Source organism: Xiphophorus hellerii, chromosome 13 (genome assembly GCF_003331165.1).
Source record: "Xiphophorus hellerii strain 12219 chromosome 13, Xiphophorus_hellerii-4.1, whole genome shotgun sequence".
In the NCBI taxonomy this organism is placed as follows: domain Eukaryota; kingdom Metazoa; phylum Chordata; class Actinopteri; order Cyprinodontiformes; family Poeciliidae; genus Xiphophorus; species Xiphophorus hellerii.
This window is the reverse complement of record NC_045684.1, coordinates 26,182,045-26,200,382: the sequence shown is the minus strand read 5'-3', so window position 1 is coordinate 26,200,382 and position 18,338 is coordinate 26,182,045. Positions and strand designations below refer to the sequence as shown.

The window sequence follows — 18,338 nt, the reverse complement described above, 5'->3', positions numbered from 1 at the left end:
TTGATACATTATGACAACTTGTTCAAATCTTGTGCATGTTAGGGCTGATATGACAAAATTATGTTTACATGTTGTAAAGGTTGAAACTATTTAAGGGAGACCCTTGTAATTCATGTAATCCCACCAGAGAGAGACCAAAGGGCACCAGGAACACTGCTGAAGCACAACAAATAAGACACATTTTTGTTTTAATGTGTTGTATTGACAAACAAAAGAATTAATTCATATTACAGTATATTTGATTTATGTCAACATAAATCAACTATATGTCCAGACGATTAGCTTCACAAATTGTAAGAATCAGTACATTTTATTTAGGATGAAAATCATAAAGGTTAGTGGTAAACAGAGTTTATCTGATGAGTGGTGACAGACTGGGTGGAGTCCAGGTTCTCACAGTTCACTCTTCAGGAGCTTCTTAGCTGTCTGCATGTTGGTTATCACTGAGGGAGAAACAAGAAGCAATGATTTTGTGCATTTCAGATGAATACACACAGCCTGCAGGTCACACACATGTGCAGCACTTACAGAGGCTGATGTCACCCGTTTCATAGGCGTACATGCGGTTAGAGTAGCGTCCATTGATGTCAGCCCTCACGGTCATGGACGGGTCTGTGGAGAGACGAGTCCTGGATGAGCGCAACTAGTCAACAACTATGAGCATCTACTTTGAAGAGATGTCTAATAAACATCCTGGATTATGTGTAGGAATAAAAAAATGATTTGTCACTTATTCAAAAGGCAATTTGGTGACAAACTTTATTTATTGCGTCTGCCTGTAAGTATATGGTTTGGGATTTGGAAAATGAACATCTTTCTGTGTACTAACAAAAACACAGAGTGGGGGGTGGGGGGGGGGGGACAATACTTTGCTGAATGTGAATTTTACAGTATAACTTTTATTTAGGTATGAAGTAAAGCAGAGTGTCTGCCTTTAAACCAGCTGGCTGCAGTTTTTATCCCCAGAATGTTAACAAACACTGAGAAGGTAAATGATGAGCTGTGCAGGAGTGTGAGTGCTTCCACTATGCATAAATAAGTAAATACATAAATATTTCATATATAGTATGCTTGTTTCTGATATTTGCAACTTAACTAGTTTGTATACGTGAACAGATAATTTTATCATTAGTGAATGATGGTGGTGAGTTCACAGCAAAGCAGATATCTTCTGCTTCTCTCCCTTAAACTTAAGTCTGTCCTGACAGATCAGAATTAAACCCTTGTATATAACAGAAAGACTTTGGCCTCATAATTCTTCTAAGACGGTAGCTAATTAAAATGTTTTAAATTTCTAAACCACTGCAACGCAGAGGGAACAGGACCAGTGAAAGGTTTCCACAGAGATTCCCAGTTTGTTGATCGTGTGTAAACTGGTGAAATAGCTTTTTATTCTTCCACCTTTAACTTCTTCAAAGTTAAACTACGGTTTAGTCAAACTACGGTTTAGTCAAGCAAAGGAAACACTGCTTATAATTATCTTTAAACAGTTTCCACATGGATTGGATTATTAAACCATATAAATCTTTAGAGAATCATATTGGCAACAAACAGCAGTGTTTGCTGAAAACACTGCTGTTTTCAGTGTGTGAAGGCTAAAGTTTTAGACTTTAGCCTTCAGTCTACAGAATGAAATCTGTTAAGTATGTAAAAGTATAAATAAAAAAATCTAGACGCAAAGCACTTACCAACAAAAAGGATCCGTGGAACATATTGTCCATCAGGGGACAAATGCTTGTCTGTGGTTTCATACTGGAAGGAAGAAAATCGACATGTTTGAGTTTTTCAGGACTAAAGCTGTTTGTCTGAACATCAGCATCTGTTCAGCTAAAACATTTCTGTCTATGTATGTATGTGATACCTCAAAAAACATAAATGAAAATTTGAGAAAGACAAACAAACTAAATCTGTCAGAAAACTGAATGATAACTGAATGGGTTGTAGTTGCACCTCAGTGTGAAGTATGAAGAATGAGCCATTATGCAAATTTAAAACACACTGGTTTCTAGGAAAACCTGACTTGATAAATTGTGCAACCTACCATGAGATTGAGAACGACGAAATCCTCATCAAGAGTTTTCTGGATCTCATTGTTTTCAGAGAAGACCTTCTTCAGTGCTGCAGCAGGACATGGAACAGAAGCAGAGGCACAAGGTGAGGCACACATGACCAACATGTTTCCCAACCACTAAAAACCCAGAGCCTTACCTTGGCTGTGTGGACAGTCCTCAAGGTGAAATATGACCATCAGAGGCTTGTTCCTGAAAAGCAGCACATTTCATTTACTGCTCTATTCAGGAAGCTCTGTGGTCATCCACATTTCAACTGTTTCTTACCTTGACCTTGACCAGTAGAGAGCCTCCTCATATGTCTGAGCCCAGATCAGCTGGTCACCCCATCCTGGAAATGTGTAACAATATTAAAAGTTATAAGAAACTAGCTGGTCCCAGCATCTGTCACCATCCATGTTCATTCAGTCATGCAGTCTCAGCTGGTTGTTACAGACCTCTCGACAGAGTCTGTGGGATCCTCTTGCCAGTCTTCGGGATGTATTTGGCAATGGTGGAGGAAATGACCGCCAACACCAAAACAGCAGAAAGCACAGCCTTCACCATCCTTGAGAACTACTTTAAAGATAAGAGTCCATACAAAGAATACATGAAAATAAACCACAAATTTTGAAAAATCACCAAAAAAAAGAAAAAAAAAGGAAAAACGTTTGTAGATTTATATAACCATCACACTCCAGCAACCTACCGCTGTTTCCATCCCCTGCTGGAACCGTTTTGTTCATTTTAAATAACATTTTTGCTATTTTTTACACACCTCTTATTTGCACAGTTTATAAATTATAAGAGGTTTATAAATCTTAATTTAATAAGATTAAATGTTATGCTCTTTAATCTTCTTTTTTGATGCACAAATGCACATGCACATTTTGCACCTTTTTTAAGTTATCCTACTCAGTTGTGCATGAATCAGAATGTTATTTTATGTTGTACTTTTGTCCCTATTGCACACTATATCATTCCTAATTTTTTAAAATATATGTTTTGCAATTTTTTTGTGTGTGTGAATCTACATGCCTCAATCTCCCATCACTTTTCTGCTGTTCCACCTGGATGTCCCCACCGTCCCCACAGTCTCCACTCTGGGACAACATTCTAATCTGTTATTTCAGTTCTCAAACCTCCTTATACACATCAGCATTTAAAAATGTTTTTATCTCTGAATGGTAGACAATAAGTGAATGAAGTCTCAGGTTCTGTATGAAGACAGATAGTTATGAAAGACTCGGTGACCCAGTGAAGCTACAATCAATAAAGATCAATATATTCCCATAAAAATTAAATCTTTCTGTCCATTGCTTCTTACAATTTTCAAATCCAAGAAAAAATAGGTGAAGCACCTACAGACACTTTACCTCCACACTAATCTTTGACAGTTTTTAGTTAATGTAGAAAATATTGTTTCTCTTATATAAAAAGGACCTGTTGGAAAAAACAAATTTCTTTTGTTAAAGACTAACTTCCGTTAGCTATTAGTAAATTTGAGAAGAGTTTAGCTATTAAATCTGGAAGGGAAGAAATTTGTCCTTCAGGTGAATTCTCCATAAAGACTTACCTTCGTTGTTTGTAACTGGTTGGACCAAAGCTTAGTGATCTCCTGCATGATAGAGCTCACTTGTTCCCTTTTTAAGTACCTGTTCCCTGAGGATCCGCCCACTTCTTTCTCACTGCTCCCATTCTTTCCCTCCTCAGCTGGAATTCCCGGGAATGCCTCAAAAGTTTGCAAACTGAACTCTGTTGGAAAAGTTGTATCTGAATTTTCTGAGCATTTTCCTATAGAATCACTGATGTTAAAGTACGACTCTAAACATTGATTAGTTTTATAACTGGGTACTAAATATAAATGATTTAAGCCAGTGTTTTTTCGGAACACCACAGATAGTTTCTGGAAAGGATTTTTCACATATTGAACAGGATTGATACTCTGTCAGTTCTGCTATTTAATCTTATTATCTTGCTCCCAAGTCATTGAGTGTATTGTTGGGTCACAGGAAGAGCTTGGCTCAAATCCAAGGACAGGTCAGCATCCTGAGCTGAACGATGATGGATTTACTGCACATCATAACATAAAGTTAGAATGATCAGTCAGCTTGTTGTAACTCAATGTGTAGTCCATGTAGTAACCACGTTCATGAAAATATTTCCATCAGACATGAAAAATGCCACATTTCTTCAATGTTGATTCAGATTAGTTATTCTTCTTCCAGGTCCATGACTGTTTTTGGGAAAGAGGAGGAGTTCAACGCCATTCTAATGATGAGTCAGCTCAAGAAGACTCAGTCACAACTGGTTTTATGTGATTTGCCCGATACACAAAGGTGCAACTCAGTACATATTTGCTGCAATGCATAGACTGTTGATTTGTCCGGGAAGACGGATGCAGACACGTCAACCTAGACAAACAAGAATCTCAAAGTTTTAGGTTGACACTGTTCATTTTCTTGTCTACATGCAATGTGTCTACGTCCAGAATTTTATAAAAGTTTGAATTTTTTTTATTTTTTCCATTGTGCCAGTTTCCTTCTGCCATCACTATCAGGGGTGTCTTCACAAAGCCTGTAAAGAGGTAGCTCAATGCCTCCATTGTTCTGTCCCAGGCAGGAGTGAATCTCTGGACATCCAATCCACCTTTTACTCACTCCATCAACTCTTTCCTTCTATTTCCAGTTTGCCAGTGACTGTTTCTACACTCAGTCTGAACCCTTGCTTCTCATTTTCTCTGAACCATACATCATACCATGCCACAAAAGCACGTCCTGCTCAATATTTAGTTTTGAAATGAAGCTGTTCTGCTGTGCTGTTTCCTAACCAAGGTCAAATCCAATAAAATAAAAGTTAGGCTGAGTATTGTAGATAGAGCTTTCCAAAAATAAAGGCTCAGTTCTAGATGTGTTGACTGAATTCAAACATTTACTGATAGAAGGAAGTAAAGCTTTACGAATGCCTAGTAAATTTTCTATTATTTCAATGAGTACTGCAAGAAATAGGGTCACCCATAAGTGATAAGTGTTCAGTGTATTCTTATCTAAATTGGTAGGAAAGAAAACAGATTGAAGCATTTGAAATCTTTTGTGGAACTTTAGCATAATGATTGTACCATGCCTCTTGCCCAGTTTGTCATCAAATGCATGAGCCTTGTATCTTCAAGGCCTTCTTTGTTCAAGAAAAATACATTTTTCAAAATGAGCAAGTGTTCTGATGGACCTCTTCACCAACCGAGGACTAAAACAAACAAATTCTGCCAACAGTCACTTGTAACAGGATGCGGAAGCTGATTAGTGCTGAGGTGTCCTAACTCTTGCTTTCTGTCCGTTTTATTGTATGTTTTAGGAGTACAATGGTCAATATTTGCTCTCATGGGTTTGGTTAAGATCTCTCCCATTAACGTTTCATATTTATCAGTTACACTCAGCCCCGCCTTGTAAAGACGGATCTGATGCTGTGTGTGTATGTGTGTGTGTGCATAAAATGCACACAGAAACTTGTTCCCAAAAATCTCAGGAGTCTACGGGGTTTAAGAAGCAGAGTTCTTTAATTTCATGTCTGATAGATGTTCACACGTCTTTTTCTCACTATCTGAAGTTAAATCAGACTAAACTTTTCTTGATTTAGGTTGGTTACAATTACCAAAATTATTTCTGTAATTGCCAGAAAACGTAGTGAGAACATTTCTTAGAGCTATTTTGTAAAGTTCTTTGACAGTATTATTATAGTATTTATATTCTATTTTTTTTATTCAGTCTAGAATATCAAGACTGAATAGAATTCATGTGTGTATGATCTATTATTGTGGCAGAATATGAAGGAGTTTGACTGGGTCTGATGATTTTTGGATACGTGCCACTACTGTACTTTTTTTTTTTTTTTTACTTAGCAATCAATATTACAGTCTCCACAGAAACAATCTTGTGAAAACATTTGGAATATATAGTTTCCATGCACTGTTTCAATCTGTCCACAATAAATTCTGGAGTCTTATATACTATACTGCCAAAAGTATTTGCTTACCCATCCAAATTATCGGAATCAGGTGTTCCAATCACTTTCATGGCCACAAATGTATGAAATGAAGCACCTAGGTATGCAGACAGTTTTTACAAACATTTGTGAAAGAATGGGTCGCTCTGAGGAGCTTGGTGAATTCCAGTGTGGAACTGTGATAGGATGCCACCTGTGCAACAAATCCACTTGTGAAATTTCCTCACTCCTAAATATTCCACAGTCAACTGTCAGCAGTATTATAATAAAATGGAAGTGTTTGGGAAAGTCAGCAACTCAGCCATGAGCCATGTAAACAGACGGAGCGGGGTCAGTGGACGCTGAAGCGCATAGTGCAGAGGTCACCAACTTTCTGCAGTCAATCACTACAGACCTCCAAACTTCATATGGCCTTCAGATTAGCTCAAGAACAGTGTGCAGAGATCTTCATGGAATGGGTTTCCATGGTGACCAGCTGCATCCAAGCCATACATCACCAAGTGCAATGCAAAGCATTGGATGCAGTGGTATAAAGTGGACTTTAGAACTGTGGAGGCGCGTTCTCTGGAATGACGAATCGCGCTTCTCCATCTGGCAACCTGATGGATGAGTCTGGATTTGGCGGTTGCCAGGAGAACAGTACTTGTCTGACTGCATTATGCCAAGTGTAAAGTTTGGTGGAGGGGGGATCATGGTGTGGGGTTGTTTTTCAGGAGCTGGACTTGGCCCCTTAGTTCCAGTGAAAGGAACTCTGAATACTTCAACATACCAAGACATTTTAGATAATTCATTGCTCCCAAATTTGTGGGAACAGTTTGGAGCTGACCCCTTTCTCTTCCAACATGACTGAGCACCAGAGCACAAAGCAAGGTCCAAAAGACATGGATGGTAGAGTCTGGGGTCAATGAACTTGACTGGCCTGCACAGAGTCCTGACCTCAACCTGATAGAACACCTCTGGGATGAATTAGAGCGGAGACTGAGAGCCAGGCCTTCTTGTCCAACATCACTATGTGACCTCACAAATCCACTTCTGGAAGAATGGTCAAATATCCCCATAAACACTCCTAAACCTTGTGGACAGACATCCCTGAAGAGTTGAAGCTGTTCTAGCTGCGAAGGGTGGATCAACATGATATTGAACCCTCTGGATTAGTAATGGGATGTCAGTTAAACTCATATGTGAGGCAATTCAGGTGAGCGAATACTTTTGGCAATATAAGGTATGTTAAAAGGTAATTAGACATTTCTTTTCAATGAAACCCTTTCAAATAACTGATTGATTGGAGCTATTGTGAACTTAAAAGTACAAGTTATATTTAGAGCCTCCAGTTCCATATCTTGAGCTTTATATTCTGTGGAATAGTGACCATTGGTCACACTAACCAATTTAACCCGACAAGGCTTCTAAATTAATAAGTGTTTCAGCATTTATAAATTAAATATGGTAAGTTTTACCTTTGTAAAAGTTAAAACCCATAAATACAGACAAAAAGATGGCGGACACCAACATGTTTCTAGTTTTAACAGTCTATAATCTGAGGTTAAATGTAAAAAAAAAAATCATTGGTCAGAGTCGGATATTACTTAATTTCACATTTCAAGTCTGCAAAATAACTGAAAAAGAACACACACACACACACACACACATATATATATATATATGTGTGTGTGTGTGTTCTGTATTCATACAGATCTTTTTGTTCTAACAATAGAAATGAAGATATTTCACACAGGTTCGAAGGCCAAGACTGTATCAAAAAATAAACAAAAAAGTTTGGAGGGAGCAACGTTTAACATTACATTCTCAAAGTCCCACAAGAGACAAAAAAAAAATCATTGTTTTCACAGAAAACACTTGTTATACGTGACCCACGGATGGATACATCATCTCTAACACTGACAACACAAACCCTTTCTGGGTTCACATGAGAGTACACAAGTTACAGGCAGTAGCTCAACAATAATGACCACAGTTATGCCAAGATTGTCACTTTAGACCCACAAATACAGGCGAGTCCATCATGCATGCAGAAAATGTCCATGTAGCACACTGCTCAGCTTTTTTAGCATCTGCTAGCATTTCGTATTAGTGACAAAAAAATAAAAATTGAAAAAAGTTGGACCTGCGTTGTTGGATTAGAAAAAAATGTATAGCTGCTCAGCTAAGCCCAGTACAGTCTGACTGTGTTCTGTTTCACTAACATTCAACAGTGAACATCCTTGGTCCAAACTACACTGGGGATGGTATTAACTGAAAGAATCTTACAGCAGCATAATATTTGGCACAAACTCCAAAGCCAAATTAAGAGGGATGTTTTGTTCTAAAAAAAATTCTGAAAAAATATTTTGGTCAATGATATTCACGGCATGAAACACAGAGGAGAGCGATTCTATAAATAGCTGCAGCAACTCAAATATAGTGGTCAGGTCTTGTCTCAGTCTCACAGATCAAGAAAAACAATAAAACAAAATCACAACAAATACACTCGCGTCCCATCTCTGATCATGTTTCACAAATTCTGTTTGCTGTAGTCTCTCAAAGAGTCTGTCTGCAAAAGCAGATCTCATTGATTCATCAGCATAACTGCAGTCAGTCTGCCACTGTGGTTGTAGAAGACATGGGAAGCGACAGTGTCCCCTAGTGGCCATGCTGTGGGTGCTGGTTGTGTTGGTTAGGAGGGTAGTTGGGTGGTAGAGGTGGGCCGTTCACACCAGGGTGGTAGAAAGCACAGTTGCTTTCATATCTGCAACTTCCCTTCATCATGAAGTGACGACATACCGGCCTTTTGGACATATCTGTGACAAGGAAAGACGGTTACATAGTGACATAAGCTGGTTAAGCAATTCTGGATGGTTTAAAACTCTCCAGTTCAATCTCTATGTTGAATAAGAAGATGTAATATCATCTCAGAATCTGTGATTTTAGCTCACGTACCATTCATGTTGTTGTGTCCTCCTCTGGGCCCTCCACGGCCCCTGCCTCTGAAACCCAGATCTCCACCACGACCCCGGCCTCCTCGGTGGAAATGTCCTCCTCTGTGTGGGCCTCCTCTCATGGAGTCCTCTCCCCAATAGTTCCCGTTCTCTCCTCTGCCCTGTCCAGGCCGGGGCCCCATCATGCGAGGGCCTCCAGGGTTGTTGAAGGGCGGCCCATGGTTGTGAGGTGGAGGGGGATGGTTGAAGCGAGGACCCCCAGGTGAGCTGTTGGGTGGGTAACCACCATTCATGGGCCCCTGCATGTGCATGTTGGTCATGTTGTTCATGCCTGGGCCGTGTCCCAGCAGCCCCAGGTTGACTGAGCAGAAAGAAGACATTAGTGTGTGTTCTGGAGGGAAGGTGCAGGATGGATCAGGACATGTGTTTACCTGGAGGTGGTCCTCCCTGTGTTTGAATCTGGCTCTGCTGCAGGGAACCCAGCAGCTGCTTGATCTTATCGGAGAAGTCTGGCTGCTTTATCAGCTCTTCAGTAGACTGACCACCAGAAGCTCCCTGATGACACAAAACAGGTATTAGCTTAGCTGAACAAGGTCTGTCTGTGTGTGTGTGTGTGTATGTATTCTTTGAGAGCACTAGAAACCGTGCTTAAAAAGGAGTATCTGTTGTTCAGAACCCATCAGTACCATGATGGATGAGAGCAGCTCCTGCACGTTGACCACCGGAGCTGTAGGGTTGCTAGTGGTGCTGGAGGCCTGGGGGCTGCGGGCGCTGCTGCTCAGGTTGACCATGAGGTTGGCCAGGACCGGCGGCAGCTTGGAGCTCTCACTCTGGGCCTGCTGGGAGGCGGCGTCTGCAGGCTCACCATAGTCCTCATCCATCATAGACGAATCCTGTAGGGAACAACACACACACAGCTTAGTAGACAGCAAAAGACATCACAGTAGTGACTGAGTGCTTGTGGGTCTGTGTACTAACTTCGTCCAAAGGAATGAGACAGGGGGGCATGGGTTCATACGGCTCTGGGTCTGGCTCATGAGGGCTGTCAGGTACACTGAGGAACACAACAGGTTAGGATGAAAACATTCAAAACTGCTTCCAGTGTTACAAGCATAGTACAGACTTCTGTTTAATATGCACACTTACCTCTCTTTACTGAGGAAGATTTCCTGTAGGATGCCCATCTCACGCTCTCTCTGGGTATGTTTCTCTGTGCTGTTGGCTCCAGGGGTCACCAAGCTACCCGCCAGCGTCAGGGGCCTGGGTTGTGTCCAGGGGACCCTTTCTTCCATGGTGTCATGTGAAAGCCGACGAGCCATCTCAAACGTTTGCCTGTCCATCATTAGCTCCCGCTTGGCAGCCTCACCAAAATCTTTGATCTTGTTGACATTGACTGTAAATAAAATTTAAATAAACTATTTAAAGGTACTAGAAGGGACAACAAATTCCTTCTTTTGCACGATATTTTATACAAAGCATATGTTTTGGTTTTTGTTACAGATTTACTTTGTGACGCTGATCAGTTTCCTCAGCAAAAAGCATGTCTATTAGTTCACACATACCTCTCTCTGTCTCATCCAAATCAAAATAGAAGTAGTGCTTGAGCTGCTCTTCCTCGGCCCAGTGGACGGTTTTTTTCTTTTTGCCCTTCTTGGTCAGGCTCTCCTCGTCTGCACGCGGTTCTGCCAAGGCGTTGGGCTTCTCAGCTGAAGCACACAGGAACAGACATTGGTTTACTGTGCAAAGTCATACTTATCTGTCAGTAGCATTTAGCCGGTTAGCCAGATGGACCATCTAGTCCTCCAGATACAATGTGTTTCACTAACAGGTTAGGCTCAGACTGCAACACACTATTTAGGTTTGTGACAATAATTGTTTCAGATTAAAAAGTAGATTCTTGTACAATGTTGGTGAGATGTAGAACAGATTCTTTGGACCGTACTGTTGTCAGCTGTGTCTGGATCCTCAGCAGGAATTGGGGTCAAAGGCTGCTCTGGCTCCTGGTTTTCATCAGCAGCAATCGAGGAAGCAGAGGTTTCTGGGGATGCAGGTCTAGCTGAAGATGGAGAATAGCCAGCCGGTTTGCTGTCAAATGGGTTTGTCTGAGGACAGAAAAGAAAAGAACAGCTGGTTAGAAGAAGAACTGCAGTTTTATAGTTTAAAACATTCAAGTTGAGTCCACATAATGAGCTGGGGGGACTAACGCTTGCTGTGGGAGACACCCTGAGATACTGCTATGACTACATTACAAATCTGTGCAAATCTTTGTTGATATTCTGCTAATTTCACAATTCTGGTGCTTCCATTAAATAAACAACAACTACAATCACACTTGAATGAGCTTGTTCATGTGATAAGTCTTTCAAAAGCAAAATTGCCGTGAAAAAAGAAGTTAGATGAAACCAATCCACCAGACTGAAACCTTTTGTCATCTGTCTTTGATAGAAAGAGAAAGACAGGAGAAAAATAATCTATCATGCAAAGGGAAATTATTGAACTTGTTTCCACTTATCGTGCAATTTATTGGGTTATTGTTCATTGCTACAGGCATAGTAGCACCAGTAGTGTGGAATCCGTAGCATGGAGTAGCATCAGCAGTATAGCATAGCATCAGTAGTGCAGGATTAGACGTGTAGTATCACTACACTAATGATGCTATAGCATATTGTGCTATGCTAATGATGCTACACTACTAATGCATCACTAAACAAATGATAGTGTACTGATGCTACACTATCAGTACCTTGGTCGATGTTGGTGAGACAGCTTTGGTGTTAGCAGGAGTAGAAGCACCAGGCAGTTTCTTCTTTTTGATCTTAATCTCAGGCACTGGGGCCGAGTTCAGGGCGTCCACAAAGTCTGTAGCTTCCATTGCTGCAATGAGGGGAAAAAACAGCTCATATCAACACTGTTATTCCATTAACTAGAAACACAAAGCTGCTTTGTTTTTCTGTGATTAAGCTTACGTAGAGCTGGAATTATCTTCATTTTGATCTCTTTGGTTGCGTTTGGAGGCTGATTGAGAGGTTTGTATTTTTTCTCAAGAGGTGGAGCGTCTGAAGGACCAGAACTATTGGTAAAAAACATTTAGTGTTCAATTTGGCAGACTGAACTAGATTCATTATCACATCACATGGTGGCACTGTTTTTAAAGATAAAGCTAAAAAACTGGCCTTACCTCGGCCTCTTGAGTAACGGGGCCTTTATAATGTATTTCTCGCCCAGCTGTGGTGCAGAGGACATCTTTTTAGGAGGAGTTGGGTTGGAAGCCTCCATCTCCAGACCTATCCAGTACAGACATATAATCATTACACATACACAAATATACAGTATATGCTGTATAGCCCACAGGATCATTGTTGCTAAAGTCAAGCATACCTATGGAGCGAATCTTTGTATGGCTGGGTGCATGAGCTTTGGATTTCTCCTTCTTCCTCCCCTCATCTCCACTCTTTTCCTTCACATCCCTCACTGGCATCTTGCTCTCTTCCTTCTTCTTTTTTTTATCTTAAATGAAAACAACAGTTTGTTAAAATGGTAGACTTTACAGTCTGTAAAAGAGTGAAAGATAAGTAAGTCTGTACCAGCAGGGGAACTGCCGCTGCTCGAGACACTCTGAGAACGAATTGTTGCCATCCAACCGTCCACCAAAACAGCTGCCAACTTTCTCAATTCTAAAAATAAAGAGTCCATGTTAGCACTGCAACACAAACCAGCTTTTATTTAACTTAAAGTGAAGTAAACTGACCTTCTGTTTCTGCACTTTTGCTCAGCTGTTTCACAAGTTTTGCTGTGTTGTTCTGGGAAAACAATGAAAGCCAACAGGATTACTAAAAGTAGCTGGACATGTGACTACATGTGTACTCCGTCGGAAAAATAAAGACATTACCTGTTTGAGATGGTCTACTTTTAGAGGCAGCTTCTGCAGTGTGAGCAGGATGAGTTGAAGCAGAGGGCTGTTGTTGGTGGTTTTTGAGTAGGTAAGCCAGGAATTGAGCAGCCTGTAGCCACCAACTCTGATGAACCTGTAAGAAGGAACTGTTGATTTAATGAAGACTACAACAGAGTCAATCTCAGCTGTGGTTTACATCAGGATCCATTTTTACTAGCACATTTATACACCAACAGCCAACTGAACACATTTAGATCATTTGAGTGTAAGGAAACCTAGCTGTAGCTCAGGGACTAGGAGTTAAATGGGACACTATACAACAGATTAATAATGGCAAGATATGGCATGTAGAAGTCCCACCTGTTAAGAATATCATGAGATTTCGTCTGCAGCAGCACGTTGAGGTACATACACCTACTGACCATCTTAGTAGAGGCTTTCATCAAGCTGCAAGGAAAAGAAAAGTAAGCAAAACTATGTTGGCACATTTATTAACAATGGAGGAGCAGGGGGCAAAGAGGTTCATCAGACTTGAACTTCTCACCTAAACACCTTCGGGACTCCCTCCAGACTGCGCAGCTCACCATCCTTTCCCAGCAGGGCTTCAACGCCTTTCAGAATCTCCCTGGGGTCAACTGGTCCTTTCGCCATGTCTGAAACACACACCGCTCTATGAATACACACACTAACAAGTCAAAAGCAGTAAATATTACATTTTTCACACACACACATGGTTCTGGGCTCCATTGTCTGCCTGCCAAACAAAATCAAAGCTAAAACACAGACTGTTTGCTAAGACCATGAATAGCAAAATGCTTTGTGCTCTTCCACCACAAGGACTTCAAGACAACTTCAACTAAAGTGAATTTGGACCAACAAGGTTAGAATGACATCTCTGCATCAATTAGAATGCAGAGCCTCTACAGGAGTACAAGCAACTGGTACTCCTGTAAAACACTGTCTGACTACACTAACTTGTCTGCATTGGTTCAAAGGTCAGACAATAACAGCAACATTAGTGGAGAAGTGCCCTACATCTTTCAGAACACTGAACATCTTAACTCGTCATTTCTCTGGTTTAACAGGTTCCACAGGTTGAGACATCCACATACACAGATCTTATATTCCAGAAACTTACACTACTGCTCTGACAAGCACTGGTAGTTTTGCCTCATACTCAAGGCATGTAGAGTTGTTCCCTGCACTCAATTGAAATCAGTCCAACAGGAATATGAGTTCAAAGTACTGCACAATCTCTCCTCCCACAAATTTGCTCACAAGAATAAATATAATCCCATACAGTGTATATTGTGTGTGTGTGAGACAACATATTTATTCCAGTTTAGGTTAAAAGTACAAAGTGAGAGACAGTGTTTATAAAATTGATCCATGAAGCACATCCAACAAAAATACATTTTATTGATTTTTTTTTTTTTATTTCGGTTGAAGAAACAAAACTCTATTTTCACTCTATGTTACACAAAAACAAAAATTTGGACACACCTTCCAACTTATTTTCATAAATAAGTTAATTTTTCTTAGCTTTACACTATCTGCCCTCTAATTAACATTTTCTAAGCCCGAGGCTGAAATAAAACATCTTTCTCTGTTGACTACTGGTCTGACAGATACTCAGACCTGCAGGGAGCAGGACGGGTCATCAGTCCAACAGGAAAAAATTCTGATCACAAGAGAAACGGCACTGAGTTACAATATTTTGATTTGCTAGTATAAATTCTAAAGTAGTCGGAAAATGTAGAAATCTTTAACTTACACCCTTCACTGTGTGATCAGGGGAATGTTTCATTAATACGACAGTGCCTTAACAGTTAAATGTGTTAGAAATAGAGGAAAGGGTATTTGTCACTAGCATCAGATAAGGCCCATACTATTCTTACCCCAGGCAGATTTCATTTTGCAGTTTGTTTCTTCTAGTCTGAAATAATAGTAACTTTTTGGAGTGGCCCAGTCAGTCCTGGCTTGAATCCCACTGACAATCTGTGACAGGAGTTTAGTATTAGGGTGACGACAGGAGGCTTACCAGCCTCAGAGACCTGGAACTCTTAAGGTGTAAGTCATAACAATAGTAGAAAAAATGCAAAAAGCAGGTTAGCAATTTGTAAGAGGGTGATTGCTACGACGTCAAAAAATGTTTTCCATTGACTGATGTTACAAATATTTCTTTTAAATTTACAAGAAATGCAAATTATTTTTATGGAAAATTTATACTCATTTTACATTTTTTCCTTCACCTTTTCAGCAATACCCTTCTCATTTCCTAAGAGAAACAAACTTCTTGGGTGAATAAAAATAATTCAAAATCTAAATTTGCCAGGGATATGAGTAGTTTTGGACACAAATGTACATTGTTACTTTTAGATTTTCTTTACCATTATTATATGTCGCCTTTAAAAAAAGAAACACAGAAAGTAGCTATGTTTGACTTATACTGTCACATTACGTGGCAAAGGCCTAAATGGCACAAGGGAACGGTTGTATAACAAGTTTGTGAATACATGAATACATTTTCCATTATTTGACTTTGTTAAATCATTTTAAAGTCATTATGTAGGTGATGCTTTAAAACAGGGGTGCCTAAAGTCGGTCCTGGAGGGCCGGCATCCTGCATGTTTTAGTTCACTCCCTGGTTTAACGCACCTGGATCCAATGATGGCTTGGCCTAAGAAAAACATTGACATGCTGAGAAGGTTGTTACTACCACCAGGGAGAGAACTAAAACATACAGGATGCCGGCCCTCGAGGACTGACTTTGGGCACCCCTGCTTTAAAAGCATGCATTTATCTCTGACTAGTAATAATCAAACTATTTTTGTGCCAGTGTCTATTCAAGTGCAGAAGCCGTAGTCCTGCAGGAAACAAGTTGAAATGATAATGTCAGATTCATCAGATCTTACCCGTGTAACAGTTGTAGTAGAAGTTTTATATTGTCTCACACCTCCACAACACTGCAAATACCTGACACCCTGTAAATGTCACAATAGTTATACAAATGCATAGTCATTAAAATAGAAAACATGACCCTAATTTAGGTGGGGGAAATGTTATGGGTCACATAATGGTGTTACTGCACATATTCAAATCATCTGAGTGGATTTAGTGAGCAAGACTGCCACAGAATGTTTGCTAAAAAATCAAGCTACCAAGGAAGAAAAGGATTTTTTTCTTGAGCACAATAACTACACTAAGCGAATCCTATTTCACAAGCACCCTATCCTTTGAAAGGCTGTGCTGATTTGTCCCAGCAGAGGCAGCCTACAAGCCTGCATCACCACTTCTCAACTAGGGGGAGGGAACTGCAGTCTGACTTCAGCTAAGTCCCACCCCCACTTAACCACTTCCTAGGTACACCAGTCCCTCATACAAACAATGGGTGTTGCAAACACCGTGATGGCCGATATCAGACATATACACCAGCGTGACCAACGAACTAGATCGCAGACAGTCTATGCTCGTTCCGAAAACATTAGAAAAAAACATCAAAAAATCTTCATCCGGAAAGTTAGCGCCGAGTTGTCCGAGGACGGAAAGCAAATAAAGGCCAATCCACAATGTTTGTGCTTCGATGTACGGCTGGGCCACCATCCTGCAATCTTTATCCACAGATTGCCGTCTACACCACGCTCAGTGTCCATGTCCTATATTTATCGACAAAACAAATGGGCTTCATATTGTGTCCCTACCGCAATCTTTATGTGCAGATTGCGGTAGATTTGCGATCCTTGAAAGAACCTCTATGAAACGCATTTTTCCACATAAAATTTCCGAATTATGTATTTCCTTTCTATCCTTAGGGCAATCTTTATAAACAGATTGCTTATGAAAATACTACCATTATCCTGTTTAAACTTTTTATTTTAACAATTTGTCCATCCTGTCTCACACACAAAGGAACGGGGCAATGCGCGCCCGTCCTCTTTAGCGTGTGAGCTCATACTAGAATATATTTGCCCAGAGCCAAACTATTATACGAGCTCTGTTAGCTCGCTACCGATAGCTAGCCGTAACCTACAACAATTTCATTGGAGTAATGTCGATTTAACTTCAAAAATGAACTTACTATTGATACTATAGATCCTCAGCGTCTCGGCTATATTATGATGTACTTTTTCAAGCACTTATAGCTCATAATGCATTTATATGTCGTCAACCTTCATGGTTTTAATTATCATCAGAAAGACTTCTTATGGACTGGGCTGTGCTAGCTAAACGCTAGCCTTTTCTTCTGGACCAACTGGAGGCAAAAATAGTAATCAAATGTCCATTACTTGAAGGGAAAAAAAATGAAATTGAGAAGAGCTGTTTTAAGTCCTCGACGGCTCAGTCTTCGGCAAAGCAATTTCAAACCTGCAGAAATACACAAAAACCACAAATTCACATTCAACTGACTGTTAAACACCCCCGTCCTTGATAATATTAAGGGATTTTATTATCCTTAGTAGTATTTTTCGCAGTTAAAAACCACTGGTGTCTTATCGCTCCCCAAATTTTACTGTCTTTACTTACCTCTGACCAAATCCGCGAATGAGCTCGGAAAGGAGGGACTTAGCTTTTATACTGCATGACGTTTTTGACGTCATGACCAATGGTTTTGTCCATATAAGCACTAACAAAATGGTGGAAAACCGACCTTGCTTCTTTGCTCAAGGACGTAATGGCGAATCTCAGATGGTAGGGGGAAAAAATCCTCTAAAAGGCTCAAAAGTTAATATTAAAGTTGGTTTATTTTGAATCACTCGGTACATAATTAAAATACTATGACATTCTGATGATTAAATAAAGGTTGTAGTCATTATTTTATACAGAAATTTTATTTCACATTCTTTTTAAAATGGCGACTGGTTTGGTGGTCACATCCATGTGTATTAGAGCTATAAACGTCGTACGTCAATGAAAGCTGCCATATTGGGGAGGCATTCATCGTCCGGATTTCCCCTGAGGATTTCAACACAGCACCTAGGTCCTAGGAGATTCCTCCGCAAGATAGTTATGTACAATTGAGAAAATATCACTGATTTTAATGTAATTTATATACAATGTAGAGCATAGCGATTACTAGTCTATTTTTACCCAATATTTTTTCAGTTATCATCAAGTAATCATACTATATCTAAGCACTTATTTTTTAACAAGACCTAAACTATATATTTTCTTTAAACACTACTGTGCTTGTAATATGATACTCTGTTGGTAAAATGGGATGTCATACGCAAATTAAAACAAAAGCTAAGAAAAACTAAACAATTGGGGTCACCTCCTTTTTTGATTCTACACTTTATTTCAATAGCACCAAGCCTTTTGGCAGACTTTTTATGACCCCAAAGAGCTTCATATTACGTTCAGACCTTTACCCATTTATGCGCAGATTATTTCACTTATAACATGGGAAATAATGTCTTGTTATAAGTAAAATAATATGCCAGTGAAACCAGCTAGTTAGCCTAG

The 18,338-nt window shown here is 39.9% G+C and overlaps 2 protein-coding genes across 3 annotated transcripts; both read right to left on the bottom strand.

The window, feature by feature from the left end:
• Positions 1–180: 180 nt before the first annotated feature.
• agr2 (anterior gradient 2) lies at positions 181–3,729 on the bottom strand. 2 transcript variants are annotated; one of them, XM_032580989.1, is made up of 8 exons: positions 3,632–3,729; positions 2,507–2,631; positions 2,337–2,400; positions 2,209–2,261; positions 2,042–2,118; positions 1,689–1,752; positions 529–612; positions 181–443 (listed from the first exon to the last, which is right to left on the bottom strand). In XM_032580989.1, exons 2-8 carry the CDS (start codon positions 2,613–2,615, stop codon positions 394–396), a joined length of 501 nt encoding a protein of 166 aa, XP_032436880.1. In that variant the 5' UTR covers positions 2,616–2,631; positions 3,632–3,729; the 3' UTR covers positions 181–393. The 2 variants fall into 2 exon arrangements, with proteins under 2 accessions (XP_032436880.1, XP_032436881.1); XM_032580990.1 differs by having other exon boundaries at positions 2,507–2,627; positions 3,625–3,703.
• A 3,831-nt stretch (positions 3,730–7,560) lies between these two features.
• On the bottom strand, positions 7,561–17,445 carry ppp1r10 (protein phosphatase 1, regulatory subunit 10). The gene is made up of 19 exons (XM_032581746.1): positions 17,400–17,445; positions 16,954–17,240; positions 13,420–13,528; positions 13,236–13,322; positions 12,873–13,008; positions 12,732–12,783; positions 12,568–12,657; positions 12,362–12,490; positions 12,162–12,267; positions 11,950–12,053; positions 11,727–11,857; positions 10,926–11,085; positions 10,546–10,689; positions 10,130–10,376; positions 9,962–10,037; positions 9,670–9,876; positions 9,415–9,538; positions 8,985–9,344; positions 7,561–8,845 (listed from the first exon to the last, which is right to left on the bottom strand). The coding sequence occupies exons 3-19, from the start codon at positions 13,524–13,526 to the stop codon at positions 8,688–8,690; spliced, it is 2,418 nt and encodes an 805-aa protein (XP_032437637.1). The 5' UTR covers positions 13,527–13,528; positions 16,954–17,240; positions 17,400–17,445; the 3' UTR covers positions 7,561–8,687.
• Between the last annotated feature and the right edge of the window lie 893 nt (positions 17,446–18,338).